The sequence below is a fragment of the Acanthisitta chloris genome, unplaced genomic scaffold (assembly GCF_000695815.1).
Source record: "Acanthisitta chloris isolate BGI_N310 unplaced genomic scaffold, ASM69581v1 scaffold43820, whole genome shotgun sequence".
In the NCBI taxonomy this organism is placed as follows: domain Eukaryota; kingdom Metazoa; phylum Chordata; class Aves; order Passeriformes; family Acanthisittidae; genus Acanthisitta; species Acanthisitta chloris.
This window is the reverse complement of record NW_008650706.1, coordinates 6,767-24,175: the sequence shown is the minus strand read 5'-3', so window position 1 is coordinate 24,175 and position 17,409 is coordinate 6,767. Positions and strand designations below refer to the sequence as shown.

Below are 17,409 nucleotides of genomic sequence, written 5' to 3'. Positions count from 1 at the left end.
TGTAAACACATCAAGGGATTGAACCCTTAGCTAGAGCAGAGGTTCTGAGGTCCTGTGGGCAGATCTGGAGTTTAAGTGCAGATCACACTGAATGCCTTTAATCTCCTGCTTGCTGCTTTCTGGATCATGAATTCGTCCTCTGTTATTTAGGGAGGCAGTTGATGAGGCACTTTGAGCTGTATTTGTCATACACCAGATGTCGGGATAGTTAAAGTCACTCATGCTTCCTCTGTTTTTAAGCTCCTCAGCAGTTGGTGGGGGATGGTTTGTACATTCATGCATGTGCACACACACACACTCTATCATTTACAAACCACAGTGTATTCTAAAATATTCATATGATTCCTCCTAACACCCATTCCTAGTGACTGGCAGGAAGTGCACTGGGCAATCCCTGTGTTTTCAATTGAACAGCTCTGGGTAATCACTAGGAATCTTGGGCTTGGAGAGTGGGTTTTGCCCTCTGCACTATTCCTTACCATCCCTTCGTCCTTTCTCCCCCACCGCCAGTGACACCTCCTCCCTGCAGGTATATTTGCAATACCATTGTAGTAGATCTGAATGCCTTTTAAGTAAAGTGAAGTATCAGTGGGTGTGGTGATGACTCAGAACTCAAAGTGCACATCTCAGATGTGCTGTATACCACTAAGCAGGTCTCAGATGCACCTCTTAGGTCATTGTCCTTCTCTGGTCTTCTGTTTTCTCTGTCCTGACTGTAAATAATTCTCACACGTGGTGCTTGCAATAGCCACTGTCCATTTTTGTGTGGCTGACCAACTGCCAAATGCAGCACTGATCACATTTTGTCAATGAGTGAACTGAAGCCTCAGCATGCTGTCTGCAAGGATCCTTCAGACTGGAGGGTGCTCAGCAAGTGTGATCTATAATTTGCTGACACGTAAACCTGAATTTTGACAAATGAATGATATTTGGCATTCAGAAAATCCCCCACAACAACAAACAAGCAAACAAACAAACAAAACAAAAAGACTGGAAAAACCAAATCCACCCATTCTTTGCCTGCACGATATTTTGATTTTGAGAAGGATTTTTTAGAAGGATTCTTTATGATTCTGAATGAAACTTTTTGTCTTTTTCAACTCACTTAATGTATCCATCTTTCTGTCTCCTCCTCAGGCCACCTGTAGAGGACAGCCAAACCCTGCTGACACCGGTGGTGAGCTGTGGTCCCCCAGGAGCCCTGCTTACCCGGCCCATCATTTTAACCATGCACCACTGTGCAGAACCAAACACAGAGGACTGGCAGATCCAGCTGAAACACCAGGCTGCTCAGGGACCCTGGGAGGTGAGACTCTGGAACTCCAGCCTGTGTGCTGGCTGCATACAGATCTCTCTGCTGGTCCTTCTCTTGCCTTTCCAAATCAGCATGCTTGTATTTGGGATTTTCCATTTTTCCATGGCTGCTACAGGCAGGTAGCAGTGCCCTCAGCACTAGGAGTCTAAGCTGCTCAGTGCCCACATGCAGAGATGCTATCTTGGGACATTTTGGCACCTCCTAATTCTAGCTGTTTTCCATGAAATAGTCTTCATCACAGCTGTTGGTTGTGGCAGGATATTGTGCCAAAGTCATAGGGTCAGAAGGAAAAGGCAAAATAAAAACAGTGTCTGAAAATAAATTCTGTCTTGACTCTAGAAATAAGAAATTTTTTAACAGAATAGTTTTGTCTCTCATGGTTTTTAGTCTGTTTTCGAGATAGTAAAAATAAGGTTGCAAATTATCTCCTGCTTCAACAACAAGACATCATCCAGCTTAATAAAATATAAAGGCCTCAGCTTTCTTTTATTTTCCCTCCTAAGATGTTGGTGGAACATCAATTTGATTCCATCCATGCAGGCAGAATTGAACTCTGCAGCCTGCAAACTCAGGGGAGCAGCACAAGCATTGTTGTGCAGTGCAGGCTTGGTGGGAGCCTTAGGTGGTTCCTTGCCAGAAGTAAAGCAGGAGAATGTACCAGGGCAGGGTGAAAGGATCTTCCCACTGTAACTGGAGCATAAAGTGATGCTTTCAGCAAGGCTGGGCCATCCAGACAGAACCCTCCTCTCCAGCCCCATGCTCCTAGGTACCTGCTGCCACCATTTGGTCTCATAATTAATTTGGCAAGGGCACTTTCTCCTATCAGTAGGTTTCATAAGATCGGGGTAGCTTTTGAAGGCAGTTGGGCTGACAGCAGCAGAAGTGCCATGTCCAGCATTGCCTTCCAAAGCCTCTTGCATTTGTCCCCCTGCCTGTGGCACTGCCTTTTACTCATGCTTGGAGGGAGTGTACAGCAAACACAGGTATGTCTCGCCAACTAATCTGCACCCCACCAGCCTGACTCTTGGCACTGCACATATGTTCCTTATTCATGTCTGTGTGTTACTGGCACCTCTTCATTTTCTCCCCTGTCCTTCTCCTGCCCTTGACAGAGAGGTTGCTCTGCCAGCCATGCACACACTCTGGTGCCAGCGCAGCATCCACAGCATCCACAGGGTCCCTGACCATCATTAGGTGATCTCCTTCCTCCACTCAATTCTGAAGCAGCTACCCCAAGCTGAGTCTCACACACACATAGACACATGTGTGCACACATTCTTGCACACCCCTGCAGCATCACTTGGGGCTTGCAGCCATGGGGGAGGTGCAGTCAGCACTGCAGCACCTTGCCCTCCAAAAAGATTGTCCTACCCCTGCAAATATGGTAGGTCTGCCTTTCCTGAGACTAGAGGACCTGAGTTTAATGCCAAATGGCAATTGAGCCCCCACTGCTCAGCTGTCAGATGTGTATGTTGTGCTGGAGACCTGCAGGCAGTGGGGATGAAGTGGACAAGTTGTGCTGAGTATCACGTGGCATGTGGTAGCTTTGAAAGAGGCAACCATCATCTGCTGCTGCTGTTTTGCTTCTGCTCTCTCAAAGACATTTAAAGCACCTTGTGTTGCATGCAGGATATTACATGCAGGGCTGAATGGAGAAATGAGCAGAGTAGCTGTTTTCCTCTATGCCCAGGGTGGAGAGGACATCCACATTCAGGCTGTATGTTTTTTTTTTCCTTCACCATGCAGTCTCATCATGGAGGATTATTCTGAAGAAACAGCAGGTGATATTTCATGTAGCTATGGCATTTGGCTATCGTAGATGCTACTTCCCTTCCTTGAGTTTTTATAACTCCTTATTGTCATGCTTAAGAATTGAAGGGAAGCTATTTATTCAGCACGCCTGAGACTACTGATGTCAAATCATGGTCACCAAATTATTAGTTCTGCAATACCTTTTTCAATAAAATCACCAGTATCTTGGTGATATTTTCATTACTTCCCTAACTCTACCCGGGGCTTTAAAAGCTGATGCAGGGCCCAAAAGAAAGTGTTCCAGATCTTAGGGGAGTGAGGAGAGGAGGAGTTTTCTACCACCAACATTGCCACTGGCACCCCAAAGAAGTTGTCTCCTTCCCATGCCTACACAGGAGAAAAGCTGGAAGCAGGAATTTTACGTCTTGATTCATCTAAAGTGCAAACAGCAAGAAATTTTTGCATCATCTAGGCTTGAAAGGGGCATTGTGCCTCAAAGCAAAGCAGCTCTGAGGGACTGAATGCTCTAACTTGGCCTTTTTCTCCCTTAGGATGTGGTGGTGGTTGGGGAGGAAAACTTCACCACTCCATGCTATATCCAGCTGGACCCAGAAGCCTGCCATATCCTGACAGAAACCCTCAGCACGTATGCCTTGGTGGGACAGTCAGTCACAAAAGCAGCAGCCAAACGTCTCAAACTGGCCATTTTTGGACCGCTGTCTTGCTCTTCACTGGAGTACAGCATCCGGGTCTACTGCCTCGATGACACACAGGATGCCCTTAAGGTGGTTGATGATCTCTTACTCACTTTCCCTCTCCCTCTCCAACTGTAACAGGACTGCAGTCATAGCTGTGACTAGACCCACTGCTTCATGTAGTCATGCTCCCTGGGTTATTTTTCTGACTAGAAGAGCTTGACAGCAAGCTGCTGTTTTACAGTTTAACCCCCACACGCTAGAAATTGTCCTTTGCATAGGGATCTCACACAATTTTCCACCCACCAGTCTTTTTTCCTTTGTTTACCTGTATCATATCCTCAATCCTAAGGTTTTTGCATTATTGAAAGGCCATAAGGTACACAGGGCTTCATTCGTTATTCATGTATTTTTAATGCTAAGTGCCAGCTCCCCAGAGATGGGGAAACATATAAATGCTTCTTTGTAAATAGTTGATAATGATAAAAGAAGCTTCTGGCCCGTTAATCACTGCCTGCTTTCATGCTGCTTTATTACACCTCTTCACGTGCAGCTTTTTGTGTTGGGAATTCACAACTGAAATAAACCAAAGCTGTTGGTATCCCTAACTATATAACCTTACTCTCCCAGCGTATTTCTGGCATGCACACAAACACACACTCACTACAGACAGATGAGCAGATAAATGACCACACTTGCTATTTCTCTTTATAAATACCTGTATTTATACAGATGGTATCTATAATAGATGCACTCATGAAATATGCAGCTACAACTGCACATGCAAGAATGGAGTTTATTAAAAGGTGGGGTTTGTACCTTTAATTGTAGCCAAGGCAACTTCCCAGATGCCTCTTTGCAGAAAAATGAGTTCAAAGCCTGACTAATCAGAGTCATCCTGATGCTGTATATGCTTTTGTTTCCTCAGCTCTGCATGGAAATCATTGGGATTTAAACCCAAACCACACATTAGCTGGGAGATGTTTGTGTTTTTCAAAGCAGTGACTTCCATCATTGCGAATGGCGCACGCCGTTTTCCTCCCCAGTACTATCTGATATCAAGGCTTGCCTGCCTAGGCTTTGCTGGGAAGATACTCTTTCACTGTATGTAAGAAAGGCAACAAAATATAAGGGTTGAAAGCAGGCACATCATAACTTCAGCATGATTTTGCCTGTACAGGGCCTGGGAACTTGGCCTCCATCACTGCACTGGTGTTACTGGCCTTTTAGAAAAAATTATTTTCCCTGGTCTGATTTTGCTTTTGGTTTTCATCTTTAAAAAGAGTGAAAATGATCTTTTATAGCAATCAAGCTTCAAAAGTCCTGACATTTTTACATCTGTACAGGATAATACAATTTTCCGTGGGTTCGACAAGGCCTGAGGTAATAATAAGTAAGTCGGAGGGGTTTGGACAGACAGCTAATGTGGTCAGAGCTGAAGAATCTAATTAGATGTTACTTAAGAGCTGTTGGTCTGTTTCTAATAGACTGTAGGGAGAGTTGAGAGGTAAAGTTAATCCAATTCAGTGCGACAGCAGAAGGGATGAGGAGAGGCACAGAGCCACAAAGAGGGACCGTCATTCACCTAAAAGTCTGCAGCCAGTGTCTGGGAGGGCAGAAAGTCAGTCCTTGGGCTTCTGCTGCAGGTAGACCTCAAAGCAAGCTTGTAAATAGGTGAGGAAAGGTGAGCAAAGTAAGAAGACCACCATCTCACTCATACCTACTGCTTTTTTACGGTGTTTATGTATTTTTATTTATTTTTTGGGTGCGTCTACCCCAAGACTGGAAAGTCACTGATAGGGTTCAAGACCCAGCAGGAGGACAAGCACATGTACTTGATTGCCACAGACTCTTATATCTATTGTGCTTCTTTGGAAATGAAAGGTCTGGGGAAGGAGAAGGTTTAAGAAAAAGGAATCTGGTAAACTACTTGTAGATGAGTAAAATAGATGTAAATGGAAGGGTTGAGTCTGGACTGGTGTGTATAAACCGGTGCTTATGAACTGATGTGTACAAACCAGTGTGTACTAACCATCCCTGTGTGACAGTGTTGTGTAGATTCAAATTATGACTATTTAGAAAGAAAAAAAAAGGTTGGGGTGTTTGCCACATGCTTCTACAGCAGCTGGTACTGCAGAAGCCCCAGCTGTGCTGGGAGAATGTCCTTGGCACTGCTCTATTGCCAAAGGGAAGGCATTCACCCGGCAGTAACCACTGGGTGTGTGGGACAAGGCGTGCAGACCGGGCTGGGCTGGCAGATTTGAGGTTAAAAGTATCTTGGAAGGAGAGAAAAAGTTGTAGACAGCAGGTGAGGCACCAGCTGCAACGTCTCAGTGTCTTGAGGCTGGCTGCTCTGGGCAAGGCATGGCAAGGGGAGGGAAGAGCAGCATGAGATATTCCCACATTGCAATGTCTGAGGTTTGGAAGAGCCTTTATAAGGAATTATGTGTATTTTAGTAGGCAACCAAATGCGTTCTGTTATTATTTACAACTAGGAATGAGTGTGCCATATGCTCAATGTGTCCTAACAGCCACCAAAGGAAGACAAGTAGTTTCAGTATAAAACACAGTGCAGTGTTTATCCAGCAGGCTTTTCCCTCTCATCATGCAGAGTAAGCACTGGCTGCTGAAATGCCAGCACCCGCAGTACAGTAGGGAAACGTAATGACTTGTCATCAATAAGGGCTTGGTTATTGTGTGAGCAGCTTAGCAATGTTCCTGAGGGCTGTGGAGCAGCATGGGCTCCGTACTGATCACACATGCAGCATCCTCTGCCCCACAGGGTCCCAAGGCACCTGCATGGGATGCTCACAAAAATGCTTTTTGGGCAAGGGTGAGGGTAGCTGTGATCTCAAACACTGGCCTCTTTTTTTAAGGCTGATTTTTTGCACGTTGATGGAGATGCCCAAGCTAGTCTGCTGTGCAAAAAAAACAAAAAAAAAAAAAAAAAAGAAAAGAAATAATAACTATAAAGAATCTCAGCTGCTTTATTCTGTTTATTTCCATGTAGCTTTGAGACTGAGGTGTGTGACCTGTGTGTGGCAGCGTGGCAGGAGCTGAGCAGGCAGCACATGGAAACAGTTGCCTCCCACACTGGGGGTGAGCAAATGACTTCAGGCTGTAGCAGGGTGGCATCCCTTGACCCACCTCATGCTGCAGAGTAATTGTCTTCAAATAAACCCCAAAATACAGGCACAACGGGCATATGATATTCTCTCTGTTATTTAATGTGTATTTTTCCTTTTATTGAAGAAAGGCAACAATTTAGACCGAACACCGTTGCTTGCCTGTGCCCCATTAATGAGGAGGCCCAGGTTGTGGCTGCTCTGGTGACACTGATGATGGAGTGATGCCCTAGACAGCACCCTCTCCTAGGAAGGATGTAAAGGCATAAGTCCACCCTCACGGGGTGGTGAGGGGCAAAGTGGAGGGCGGCCACAGCCACCTCAGCATGGGGAAGGCAACGTGCGGCTCAGGTTTTGGCTCAGGAGGACATAGAGGTGCCAGCCAGCTCTAAATAAAATGTTGTATGGCAGGAACCAGCCTGCAGGTTTGAAGGGCTGTGCAAATCATGTCTGCAAACTAATTCTGGATTAATTAGCTAAGTGGCATGGGAGAAGCATGGGCGCTCAGTGTCCTCCGGTTAGAGCACATGGAAGGGCTATGGTGCCCAAGGGTGGTAACCAAAATTGGGATATTGAAGCTAGATGCCCAGATCTGGTGAGTGGGATGGTGCAGCATTATGCCACACTGTTTTTCCCACAGTAGTACAGCTCCCAGAGATGACACAGCATAGGCAGGAGTGGTTTCTTGGCGTTCTCACCCCGCATGCCTGAGAGGTCACACCTGCAATTAGCTCATGCAGTGCCATGAGTTGTCTTTTGGCCCTTCAAGGGAGGTAGTCTGGACATAATGAAGATCTATAGTAATCAGATAATTACTATCGATTGCTTGTTAGACATCTTGACAAAGTAATTAGGTGGCACTGGAAAGAAGCTGAAACTCATTCACTGGCATAATCTTAACCTGAAATATTTCCTGATTTTGTTTCTTTTCCTCTAACGGCCAATAGAAGAACATAATTTTAGCCTCAGGATCTCCCAGATGCTAGTACTGGGGCTTTTCTTATGTGCTAACTAGATCCCTGAATGTGGTCAGGAGTAGTTTAGCTAAAATGGAGGCTTCTTTAGTTGGCCTGGAGTAGTATCCTGGGTTTGTGAGCCTGTGTACTCCTTGAGCGTGCTCACTCTGTGTGTGGTTGTTTTTGGCCCCATGAGACTGGTTCATTGGATGGCTCTTTTAATTAAATATGACAGAGATTGGCTGTGTCAGTTTCTAATGGGGCTCATGAAAGTGCCTTTGTACTTGCTTCTTCCATGTGGTCTAACAGGCTGTTTGCAGGCAATGTTCCACTGTGGTCTTATTAATTACAGACTTACATTTATTTTTAGCTTCAGAAAATAACTAGACTCTTGGCTTACTAGCTTTTAATTACATGATCACTATTTTAGTAACCCTGAACCTATGTATTCATATGTACAAAATGTTCCATCACAGTGCCTTGCATTGTTTCCATACCCTCCCATTGACAGTCTCAGGATAGGCATATGTTATTGCCTACACCACTCTGTCATAGAGCACCTTGCCAGGAGGCCACAAACTGAAGGACCAGCCATCTGCACAGGTCCCATATCAGCAGGACCTGCACAAATAAGAGTTGCCAAAAACAAAATAGTGAATCTACCATTAGATGTTCAGTTGACAAGCAGTGGAGAAGATTGATCTATTTCTGTATTCAGTGGCTGTATGCAAAGTCTGCATTCCATACAATAGCATGCAATTAAGCTCCTGCTTATAGGACATGCAAGATAGTACTGCATCTCCCAAAGGAGAGATGCCTGCATCCCTGCTGGGCAGCTGCTGTATGAAAGAGGTGAGTGGGTTATATTCAGATCCACTAATGCAGTTCCAGTTCACAGGGAAACACAGTTCTCTGCAGTGCCTGTGTATTTTTCAATCTGTATTAGAAGATACAGCATCTACAGCAGATGACCTTGAGGACTCAGAAGACTGATGTGTCGCCTTGATGCAACCTGACCACTTTATTCTTTTTCTTACAATACTGCAGGAAGTGCTCCAGCTCGAGCGGCAGATGGGTGGACAGCTTTTGGAGGAGCCCAAAGCTTTGCATTTTAAGGGAAGCACCCACAACCTCCGCCTGTCCATTCATGACATTACCCACTCTCTGTGGAAGAGCAAACTGCTGGCTAAATACCAGGTGATTATCACAAAACATTGACATTGAATCCTAGCCATGAGACTTACAGAAATACTGTCACACACAGGTGTGTTTAAAAAAACACCAGGTGCCAGGCTATAGTCCCACATGGACATTTTTTTCCCTGGACCATTTGCAGTCACCATATAGAGCCCACAGGCTCTTGTCCTATTAACATCTATGCCTTGGTCCCACATCCCTCCCTCACTATAATTTTTTCCTTTCCTCCTGCAGGAGATTCCCTTTTACCACATCTGGAGTGGATGTCAGAGGAACCTGCATTGCACCTTCACATTGGAAAGGTTCAGTCTGAATACCCTGGAGCTGGTGTGCAAACTCTGTGTGCGGCAGGTCGAAGGAGAAGGACAGATCTTCCAGCTTAACTGCTCTGTTTCAGAGGTAAATAAATTGATGCACTCTTCTATCCAACTGCAGGAATGTGAGAGGGCTAAGAAGGTATAACCTTTCCCATTGCTACCTGTTTAGTGCTTCCTATTTTCCTCCTGACTTCTGAGATGGACGTAAGGAATGGATTAAGTCATTGCTTTGTATCTCCTGTTGCATTTTCCATTGTTTTCTCTCATCTGGAAGGCAGGCAACTTTGGTCTCCCTGCTAGTGCTGCTTTTCTGTGTCTGTGTGGAGGAGCTTTTTGCCTACCACTCCCCAAAGCATTCCATGAAGCACTGTGTGGTCCTTTTTTCCTGCCAGTCCACAAGACCCATAACGCCTGACATTTCCCTGGAGAGGGAAAAGAGAGAATAGGAAAATGTTGTTGCCATAAGTTTCGTGGGTCACTCCCCTCTGATCCACATAATAGCTGCTGTGCAATAGGGAGTATCAGATGGTCTGGACTTTTTTCCTCGTATTTTGCTACTGCTACAAATCCTTACTATTATCTTTGACAATTTTATTTTGATGAATGCTGTTTGTCAGTAGAAACATTATCCTAAGTTCCAGATGCTATGTAGCACCTGGAGATTTTTTGTTCCTTGGGGCAGTCAAGCTTGGGGATGAGACCAAGCGACACTTTCAGGTGTGAAATGCCGTTGTCTTCAGTGAGTGTGCTTGGTGGGTTTTATGCCTGTTACCCTTGGCACCTCGAGGAATAGACTCTTGGGCAGCAATTACTGCTGGCTGACATGGAGAAGGGCTGCTAGACAAGAGACAAAAGTTACTTGTACTGTAGGGCCCTGACAGTGTGCACAATTACCCATAACATCTGCTTGGCTAGTGGGTGTAAAGTTACAGATTCATCTGGGGACTACACAGCATTAAGGACAGATGGTAAAACAAGCATCATAAACAATTATTGTAATAAGTGCTGCACTGAGGTAATCACTAATTTAACCTCACAGATAAGAGAAAGAACTGAAAGTAACTTTAATGAAATGCAAGTGTACACTATAATCATCTTCAGCTGCTTCTGTGTAATAGGGCCTGGTAATAGATTCAGAGGGAATGGGATAATATTCTTGTCTTGTTCTGCGATCATATCCATCAAGCATGAACAGAGGGAATGAATAATACCACTGTTATCAAGACTGCCTCCTGCAAAATTGCTCCTTGTGGTTGACACCTCATGATGCTACCAAGCCTCAGCAAGGGGCAGGAGGACCTGGGGATGCTGAGAGCGGGACTGCAGAGTCAACTAGAAAAAAATAAGACACCTGGAAGTGTAGTAACTGCAACTTGGAAACCAATGTGTATGCCTCTAGAAGCAGGCATCAGGAAACCTTAGCTGTGGTTCCTCAGATTTTCAGAGGTTAGGCTAGTGGTATACAACTAGTGGTTTGATATTGCAGGACTGTACTGGCATCTTTTTTAGTTACTGGATCTGCCCCTCTGTGTCTGTCACCTTGTGGTAAAAACATAGTAAGAGAGTTTCCCTTTATGGGCTTTCTTTTTAGTCCCCTGCAAAGGATGTTAAACTTTTGCAGATTAAACTGTTTTCAACTGGCTTTGTACAGTGCCTATCACTGGGACTTCAAAAATATAAATGCCATGAGTGCCAAAACACGCACATTTGCAAGGCAGGAGGAAGAGTGCAATAAAGGTCTCCCACCATTTGTTTTTGAAGTCCTCTTATTATCTCACAATGTTGATACTCACCCAAAAAAGCCACAGGGCACTGCCACAGATACCTGGGCTCCTTCTGCAGGAATCCTGAAGCACCTGGGGCCACTTTGAAAGCCAGGACAGCTCTGATGTCCTTTGGCCCAGAACAAAAAGAAAAGGTTATCTGTCTGTGATGCCACCACTCGCCACCCTTCTGCTGCCTCCAGTGCAGGTGAGCCTGCAGGCAGAAGCAATGTCAGGCAAGTCATTTTGCCCACTCCTGGGCAGCCCCCACTGCCAGGCAGTTGGGCAGTAACTTGTTGCTTGAAGCAGTGGGGTTGGGACAGACTATCTGCAATGCAGGCCCTTGGCACCCAAGTACAGATGCCACATTCGACATGTTAACTGAGGACATTGCATTGTGGCTTAAACCTTCTTTGGTTAGAAATTTCACTGGTTGCCTAAAATGTCATTTCTACAAAACAAAACAATGTAGAAAATCATACTTAGAGAGTGGAAAAGAATTAATTGATAGAAGAGTGGAGGCAAAAGGTTTAATTCTGCTCATTTCTCATGGACACTGGCTCTGCCCTTTCCATCTTTGAATACACAACCTCCAACAAACTCTCTGGGGAGTTTGTGATGGCAGCTTAAGACAGGAGTTACCTGGTTTTACAACAGTTTCAGGTATTACAGGGCCTTCCCAACAGCCAGTTTGACATGAAGCAACAAGACAACACAGAGGAGAAAACAAATGGACATTTAGTGTCAAGTCTTTAGCATGGGTGTTTCTGGCTGCCTGGGGCTGTGGTCTGGCTGAGGAGAAGGCAGAGCAGTTCCCCCATTTCTGCCAGAAAAGGAGACCAAGTTGAGAAATAGATTGAGAAGCATGAAGGCAGAACCAGCCATGCTTGCTGCTTTTTCCATCATGGGCTTTGGTAGCTGGAGGTGCTACACATGAGGAGCAGCATCCTCACTGCACAGTCAGGCAGCCAGTCAACATCAGTGAGGTTTGGTGGGGCTTTCAGCCACCCTGCAGGACCTGGCTCTTCCTAAACAAATCCAGCCATCCAAACTGAGCAGTTACCATTGTCCTATCAGCTACCATACCTGCAGGGGATGAGCTGGCTTTGGAGGTGACTCTTCTCTTGAAACACTTGCTGCCACACTGCCTTAGAGCACAGCGCTGGTCTTGGGGGGAGGACAACAGTTGCCCCCCTGAGCACATGTGCTCCATTTCCAGCACAGAGTTAAGGCTGCATAAAAATGAGGGATCAGCTTGTGCCTGGGGCAGTATTAACTGTCTATCTGTGGTCTGCACAGCATCAGAAGCTTCAGAGAGCATGGGCACTGGCAGAGGGATGTCAGTGGTGTGAGCCCAGTGCTGGCTCGGTGAGGTCTGGGGGCTTGGAGGGATGCTGGGAAGTGGGTCTGGTCAGCCTTGCTGGGAAAGCCCCATTCTTCTCTAGTAGTAGCAATTGGCTCTGAAATGTGTCAAAGTGCCTGATCTTTCCTTATTTCCAGTAAGTGATTAATTAAACTGGGCTCAGCTTTGTCCAGATATAGTAATCTTCACCCTCCAAAAACAGGAGAAAAAAACCATAGCATCTTTTGTCTACCCAAAGTTGATTATAAATATTTCTCTTTTCCAGCTGACTAACATAAACACTTGATTAGCAGAGGGCTGCAAATAAAAGCACTGAGTCTCAGAGGATACAGTTCTGCAATTGTACCTGCACTCAGTAACAAAACTGATGGATTGTTTGGAATTTTTTTCTGTCTTTTCAATCTCAGGAACCTACTGGCATTGATTATCCCCCCGTGGACTCGGCGGGCACCGTCACCACCATAGTAGGGCCGAGTGCTTTCAGCATCCCCCTGCCAATAAGGCAGAAGCTGTGCAGCAGCCTGGATGCACCTCAGACCAGAGGCCATGACTGGCGGATGCTGGCCCACAAGCTGAAACTGGACAGGTGAGCAGGGTTGCCTGTGTGTGGTTGGGCAGTGAAGCTCCCAAGGAGATATGTGCAAAAGGGTCCTGGTGAAAGTCCTGCTGAGGTGAGTGAAAGAAGATGTACAGACTGGTCAGACTGACTGCACAGGGGATGATAGCACCAGCAACAGGGATGGGATGAAATCATATTAATTCGGGTAGTTTTCACGCAGCTCAAAAAAAAACAAGTTTCCTTTTGGCTCATTGCAGGTACCTAAATTATTTTGCTACGAAATCAAGTCCCACTGGGGTGATCCTAGATCTCTGGGAAGCCCAGAATTTCCCTGATGGCAACCTGAGCATGCTGGCAGCGGTTCTTGAAGAAATGGGAAGACATGAAACAGTTGTTTCTTTGGCAGCAGAAGGAAATTACTAATCCAGCCTTGGCGTGAACAGGAAGGACAGACGCAGGGAGTGGTAATGCCCTGTTATTGCAAACAAGAATTGAAATGAAAACCCAGACCAATGAGTTACACAAGAGACATTTCAGAGAAGAAAGCAAGCAAACAAACAAACAAAAAGAAACAGCCCTGACCTTCACACATGCTCTCCTTGTACATTATCACAGGATCAAAAAGAAATCATGCAAAGTTGTACCTTGAAAATATAAATCACCTTAATGTTCCTCTCGGCTTGGCTGTACACTGCTTGGTACAGGATTTTACAGTTTCCTAGGAAACGCTTTTATTGCTATCCAGATATATGGATAAACTTTCTTAACAATCCCAGTTTCTATGGATGTTGTTTACATCAAATTCTGGACAGGGGTAAGGAGACTGTCCATGGCTTTTTATGTTTTTTGTTTAAAGCCATTCTAGACAAGGCTATGGACAGTTGGTTGTGGCTATTTCAGCTTATTGGTTTCTGGTGAATTCAGACTTTGGCAACCATTCTGCACATTGGTTGTCTCACAATGATCTTCCTGTCATTGTTCTGTTTCCTAGACCTACTTGTGAAAAAAACCCAAAAAAACCCAAGAAAATCAGGGTTTGAGAGGTGTGCATCTGGAAAGCAGGTACTCTGGCTGATAAGCAGGAACACACATAACGTTCCCTTCCTTCCCCTAGGCAGTCCCACTGAGCTTGTGTGGAGAAGAGCTGTAGGTCAGTGGGGAATGCAGTATCTGAGTTAATTTTCAATTCACACCCTTTCCATCCCTTTGCTATATGAGGGGGCTGGATATCCAATCCGGGGGGGGAGGGGAGGGAAAGAAACCCAGAAGAAAATGAAAAAGAGAAGTTGCTATGATAATTATTACTAATTAGTATCTAGTTCAAGGATTATAATGACTGTTATTATCACCATTATTACTTGATTTCTAATTTTGTCAGCAGCAGAATGAATCATTTCTGGTTTTATGGAACTTGTTGTCCCCTTCCTGAAGGCCTTCTAAGACCTGTCCCACTTACGCCGTCTGTCCTTGACTTTGTTAGCCATTGTAGTCCTTCTCCAAAGTCCTTTGCAGTCCACACAGGTTGCCCATCTCGTGTTAGCATTGCTGTGCTTCATGCCTGATGCAAAGGTGGTATAAACTGGTGACACTCTGCTGAAGTTGCTGATCTGAACCCACCAAGTATCCAACCCAGCACCCCTTCTTAGTATGTTTTGCACCACCCTGGTGCTTCCAGGTTGTTCCAAGAACCAGGGACAGCCTGGTCCAAATACACATAGGCCACTGGTTCATGACCACAGCTGCAAGCATGTGGAGGGACTGACACTGGCCACCTGATCTGTGCATCCAAGGCAGCTCTCCATATTGTTTGCTTTGTTTTGTAGCTGTCAGAGAACCAGCAGCTCCTGTTAAGGTCCCCACAGAGCTGCAGGTACTCACTGAAACCCACCACTTCCAATAATGTTCACCATGGTCAGGGCTACTGATAGTCCAGCACTCTGCTGGGTCATTTCTATGTGAGATGCACTTGGCAGATTGCCCCAATACTCCCAGGCTTTGCTGCAGCCAGGGAAGCCTGTGTCACATGGGCCAGCACAGGGCAATGGAGTGGTGAAGTTGAAATCCCCTGTACTGCAGTTTTCTGCCTTCATTGGGCTCCCATCACCCCTGCTGCCTAGGCAGGGCAGTGCTCGTCCTCACGGGCTGACCAGGGGACATGTGTCCCTTTACAGCCATGTCCTTCTTGGCCACCACAAACAGGTGAACTGGGAACTTCGCAGAAGGAGCAAACTGTTGCTTTTTTGGTTGTCACTGCAAATGTATTTTATGTTCTGATCAGTGAAAAGACTGACTCTTTGGTACATGACAGCACATAGGATTGCAGTAGTTTTACTGCCAGACTTGTCTGTCCTCTGCTTCTGGTGTAAAAAGTCTTTTTTCCCCAGCCTGTCTGCTCCAGGTTTCCAGCCAGGCCCTGCTTACTGCTGTTGCGTACACATGCATGTCCCTGACCAAGTACATATTCCCACTCCATATGCTTTCCAAGATGGGAGTTGGCTTGCTCTCTTTTGTGGTTTTGGTTTTGTTTTCCCCAAGGCTTTCCAGATTGCACCTTTGAAGGTAACTTTGAAAATGTCATTAGTCAAAATGAAAATTTCAGCTGACCTTTTTTAGCATTTGACATTTCGATACGCTTGGCACTTTTTGTTTAGAATTTCTCAGCTCCCTGACCAGTAAGTAAGGTCAGTCAAAACCAGTGGGGTTTTCATTCACCGCCAGGCAGTGAGCACAAAGTTTCCTTCCTTGTAAGAGGTAACACAGCAGTTTGCAAACCAACATTTCAGTCAAAACTGGAGACCAGAGGGCATACATTGTAACTTTCACTTCTGTGTGCTTTCTGCCTGCCTGTGTGCTTTTTAAGGTCGAGGTGCCATGGGCATCCTATCAACAACCAACCATTCTCTTTTTCACCTTGGGCATCTGATGCAGCCCATTGCAATGCTAATGGAAATCTTCAACTTCATGAGGCTCTGACTGGGGAAGCTTCCATCTCTGCCCTTTCTCTACACTTTTTACTCACCTCAGAGTGCTAAAAGGGCTCTTAAAGATAGGTCTCAGCTTTTCCCTCTCCTGTGCCATCTTCAGGTATAACCAGTTGTATTATTTTGTGCTTGTTCACCCTTCCCATGCATCCTTCCTGTGTGACTGCTTCCAAGGCAGGTGCATGAGGTGAACTATCCTTTGACCCTTTCCCCTCTTCAGCTCAGTCTGTTTTGGCTGATGATGAGGCTCAATAGTACTCCCAGCTCAGCTTTTCCTATGTGGGCAGTGTGTGCAACCTTCTCACTTGGGCCTTGCCAGAAGTGTCTCGGAGTTCTCTCTATTGCTATGAGTTGATGCTCCTTTTGCCTGCTCCCTGACCTACCTTCCAATGCCTCCTGAGAGAAAAACAGATGAACAATTTTCTTAGAGTATTCTGGGGCATTTTTCCTTCATAGCATCAGTGGAAATGAGATTTATTGAGAGGAAAAGGCATGGTCTGATTAAGAAAAGCATCCACAGAGATGTCTGGAGGTCAAGAACACCACCATTCATTACTGAACATGACTAAGGCAGCAGCATCACTGTTGCTGGGAGGTGCAGCTGCTCTTCTTCTACCACTACTGCTCAGAAACCTTGTGGTCACCTGTGTCAATCACAGGCTGGATGATTTCTCCAGCATCTGCTCAGTAAGCCTTGCAGAGTGCCAGCACAGCACCATGCCAGCTGCCCCAGCCCTGACAGGACAGGGAGAATCAGGGGCAGGTTACTCCACTTGTCCCAGCATCTCTGCACTTATTCTTTGCCAGTGCTACTAACAGCAACTCCCATCTCACCCTCACACTTCCCTGCATTAATTTTGCTCAGGTTTTATTTTTTTTTTCTAGGGGGACAGAAGTGTCAGGGTGCATTGTTGTGGGAGAGGGCTCTGTCAGGGGCTGGTAGTATTCACCACTCAGCTTCCCCATCCTGCTGCCCCAAAGAGGGAGGGTGGGAAGCAAGGGTGGTGAGATCTGCTCAGAGTATTTTTGATGGGAGAACACCCAGCAGCAGTCCCTCCGCCTGGATTGCATGGACACAGTGCCATCTCGTGGGGCTGAGCCCTGGCTCCAACATGCCACTGCCATCACGGGGAGCCACGGCTCTGAAAAATGACAAAGATGTTTGGCAGAGAGGACCAAGTCTTAAAAGTTGTAATATTTTATGTCAGGTAAGCACATCTGCTTTAAAAGAAAAAAAGAAAGGCTGCAGGCTTCTTATCCTTCAGTTATTGCTATTTTTAAAATGCTTATCCTATTAGTTGTTCACCTTTAGCTCTGTATTGGAGCAGTTTTACTACTCTTCACACCATCTCTTCATTACATGTTGATTGCTAGTGCTATAAATAG

The 17,409-nt window shown here is 45.6% G+C and overlaps 1 protein-coding gene across 1 annotated transcript; it reads left to right on the top strand.

Moving 5' to 3' along the window:
- Positions 1-1,137: 1,137 nt before the first annotated feature.
- On the top strand, positions 1,138-13,952 carry LOC103797594 (netrin receptor UNC5C-like; the record flags this gene model as incomplete). Its single annotated transcript, XM_009069818.1, has 6 exons — positions 1,138-1,306; positions 3,619-3,852; positions 8,891-9,040; positions 9,275-9,439; positions 12,891-13,069; positions 13,300-13,952. Coding segments are annotated over 6 exons (1,063 nt in total), but the record flags the coding sequence as incomplete, so codon positions are not given.
- Between the last annotated feature and the right edge of the window lie 3,457 nt (positions 13,953-17,409).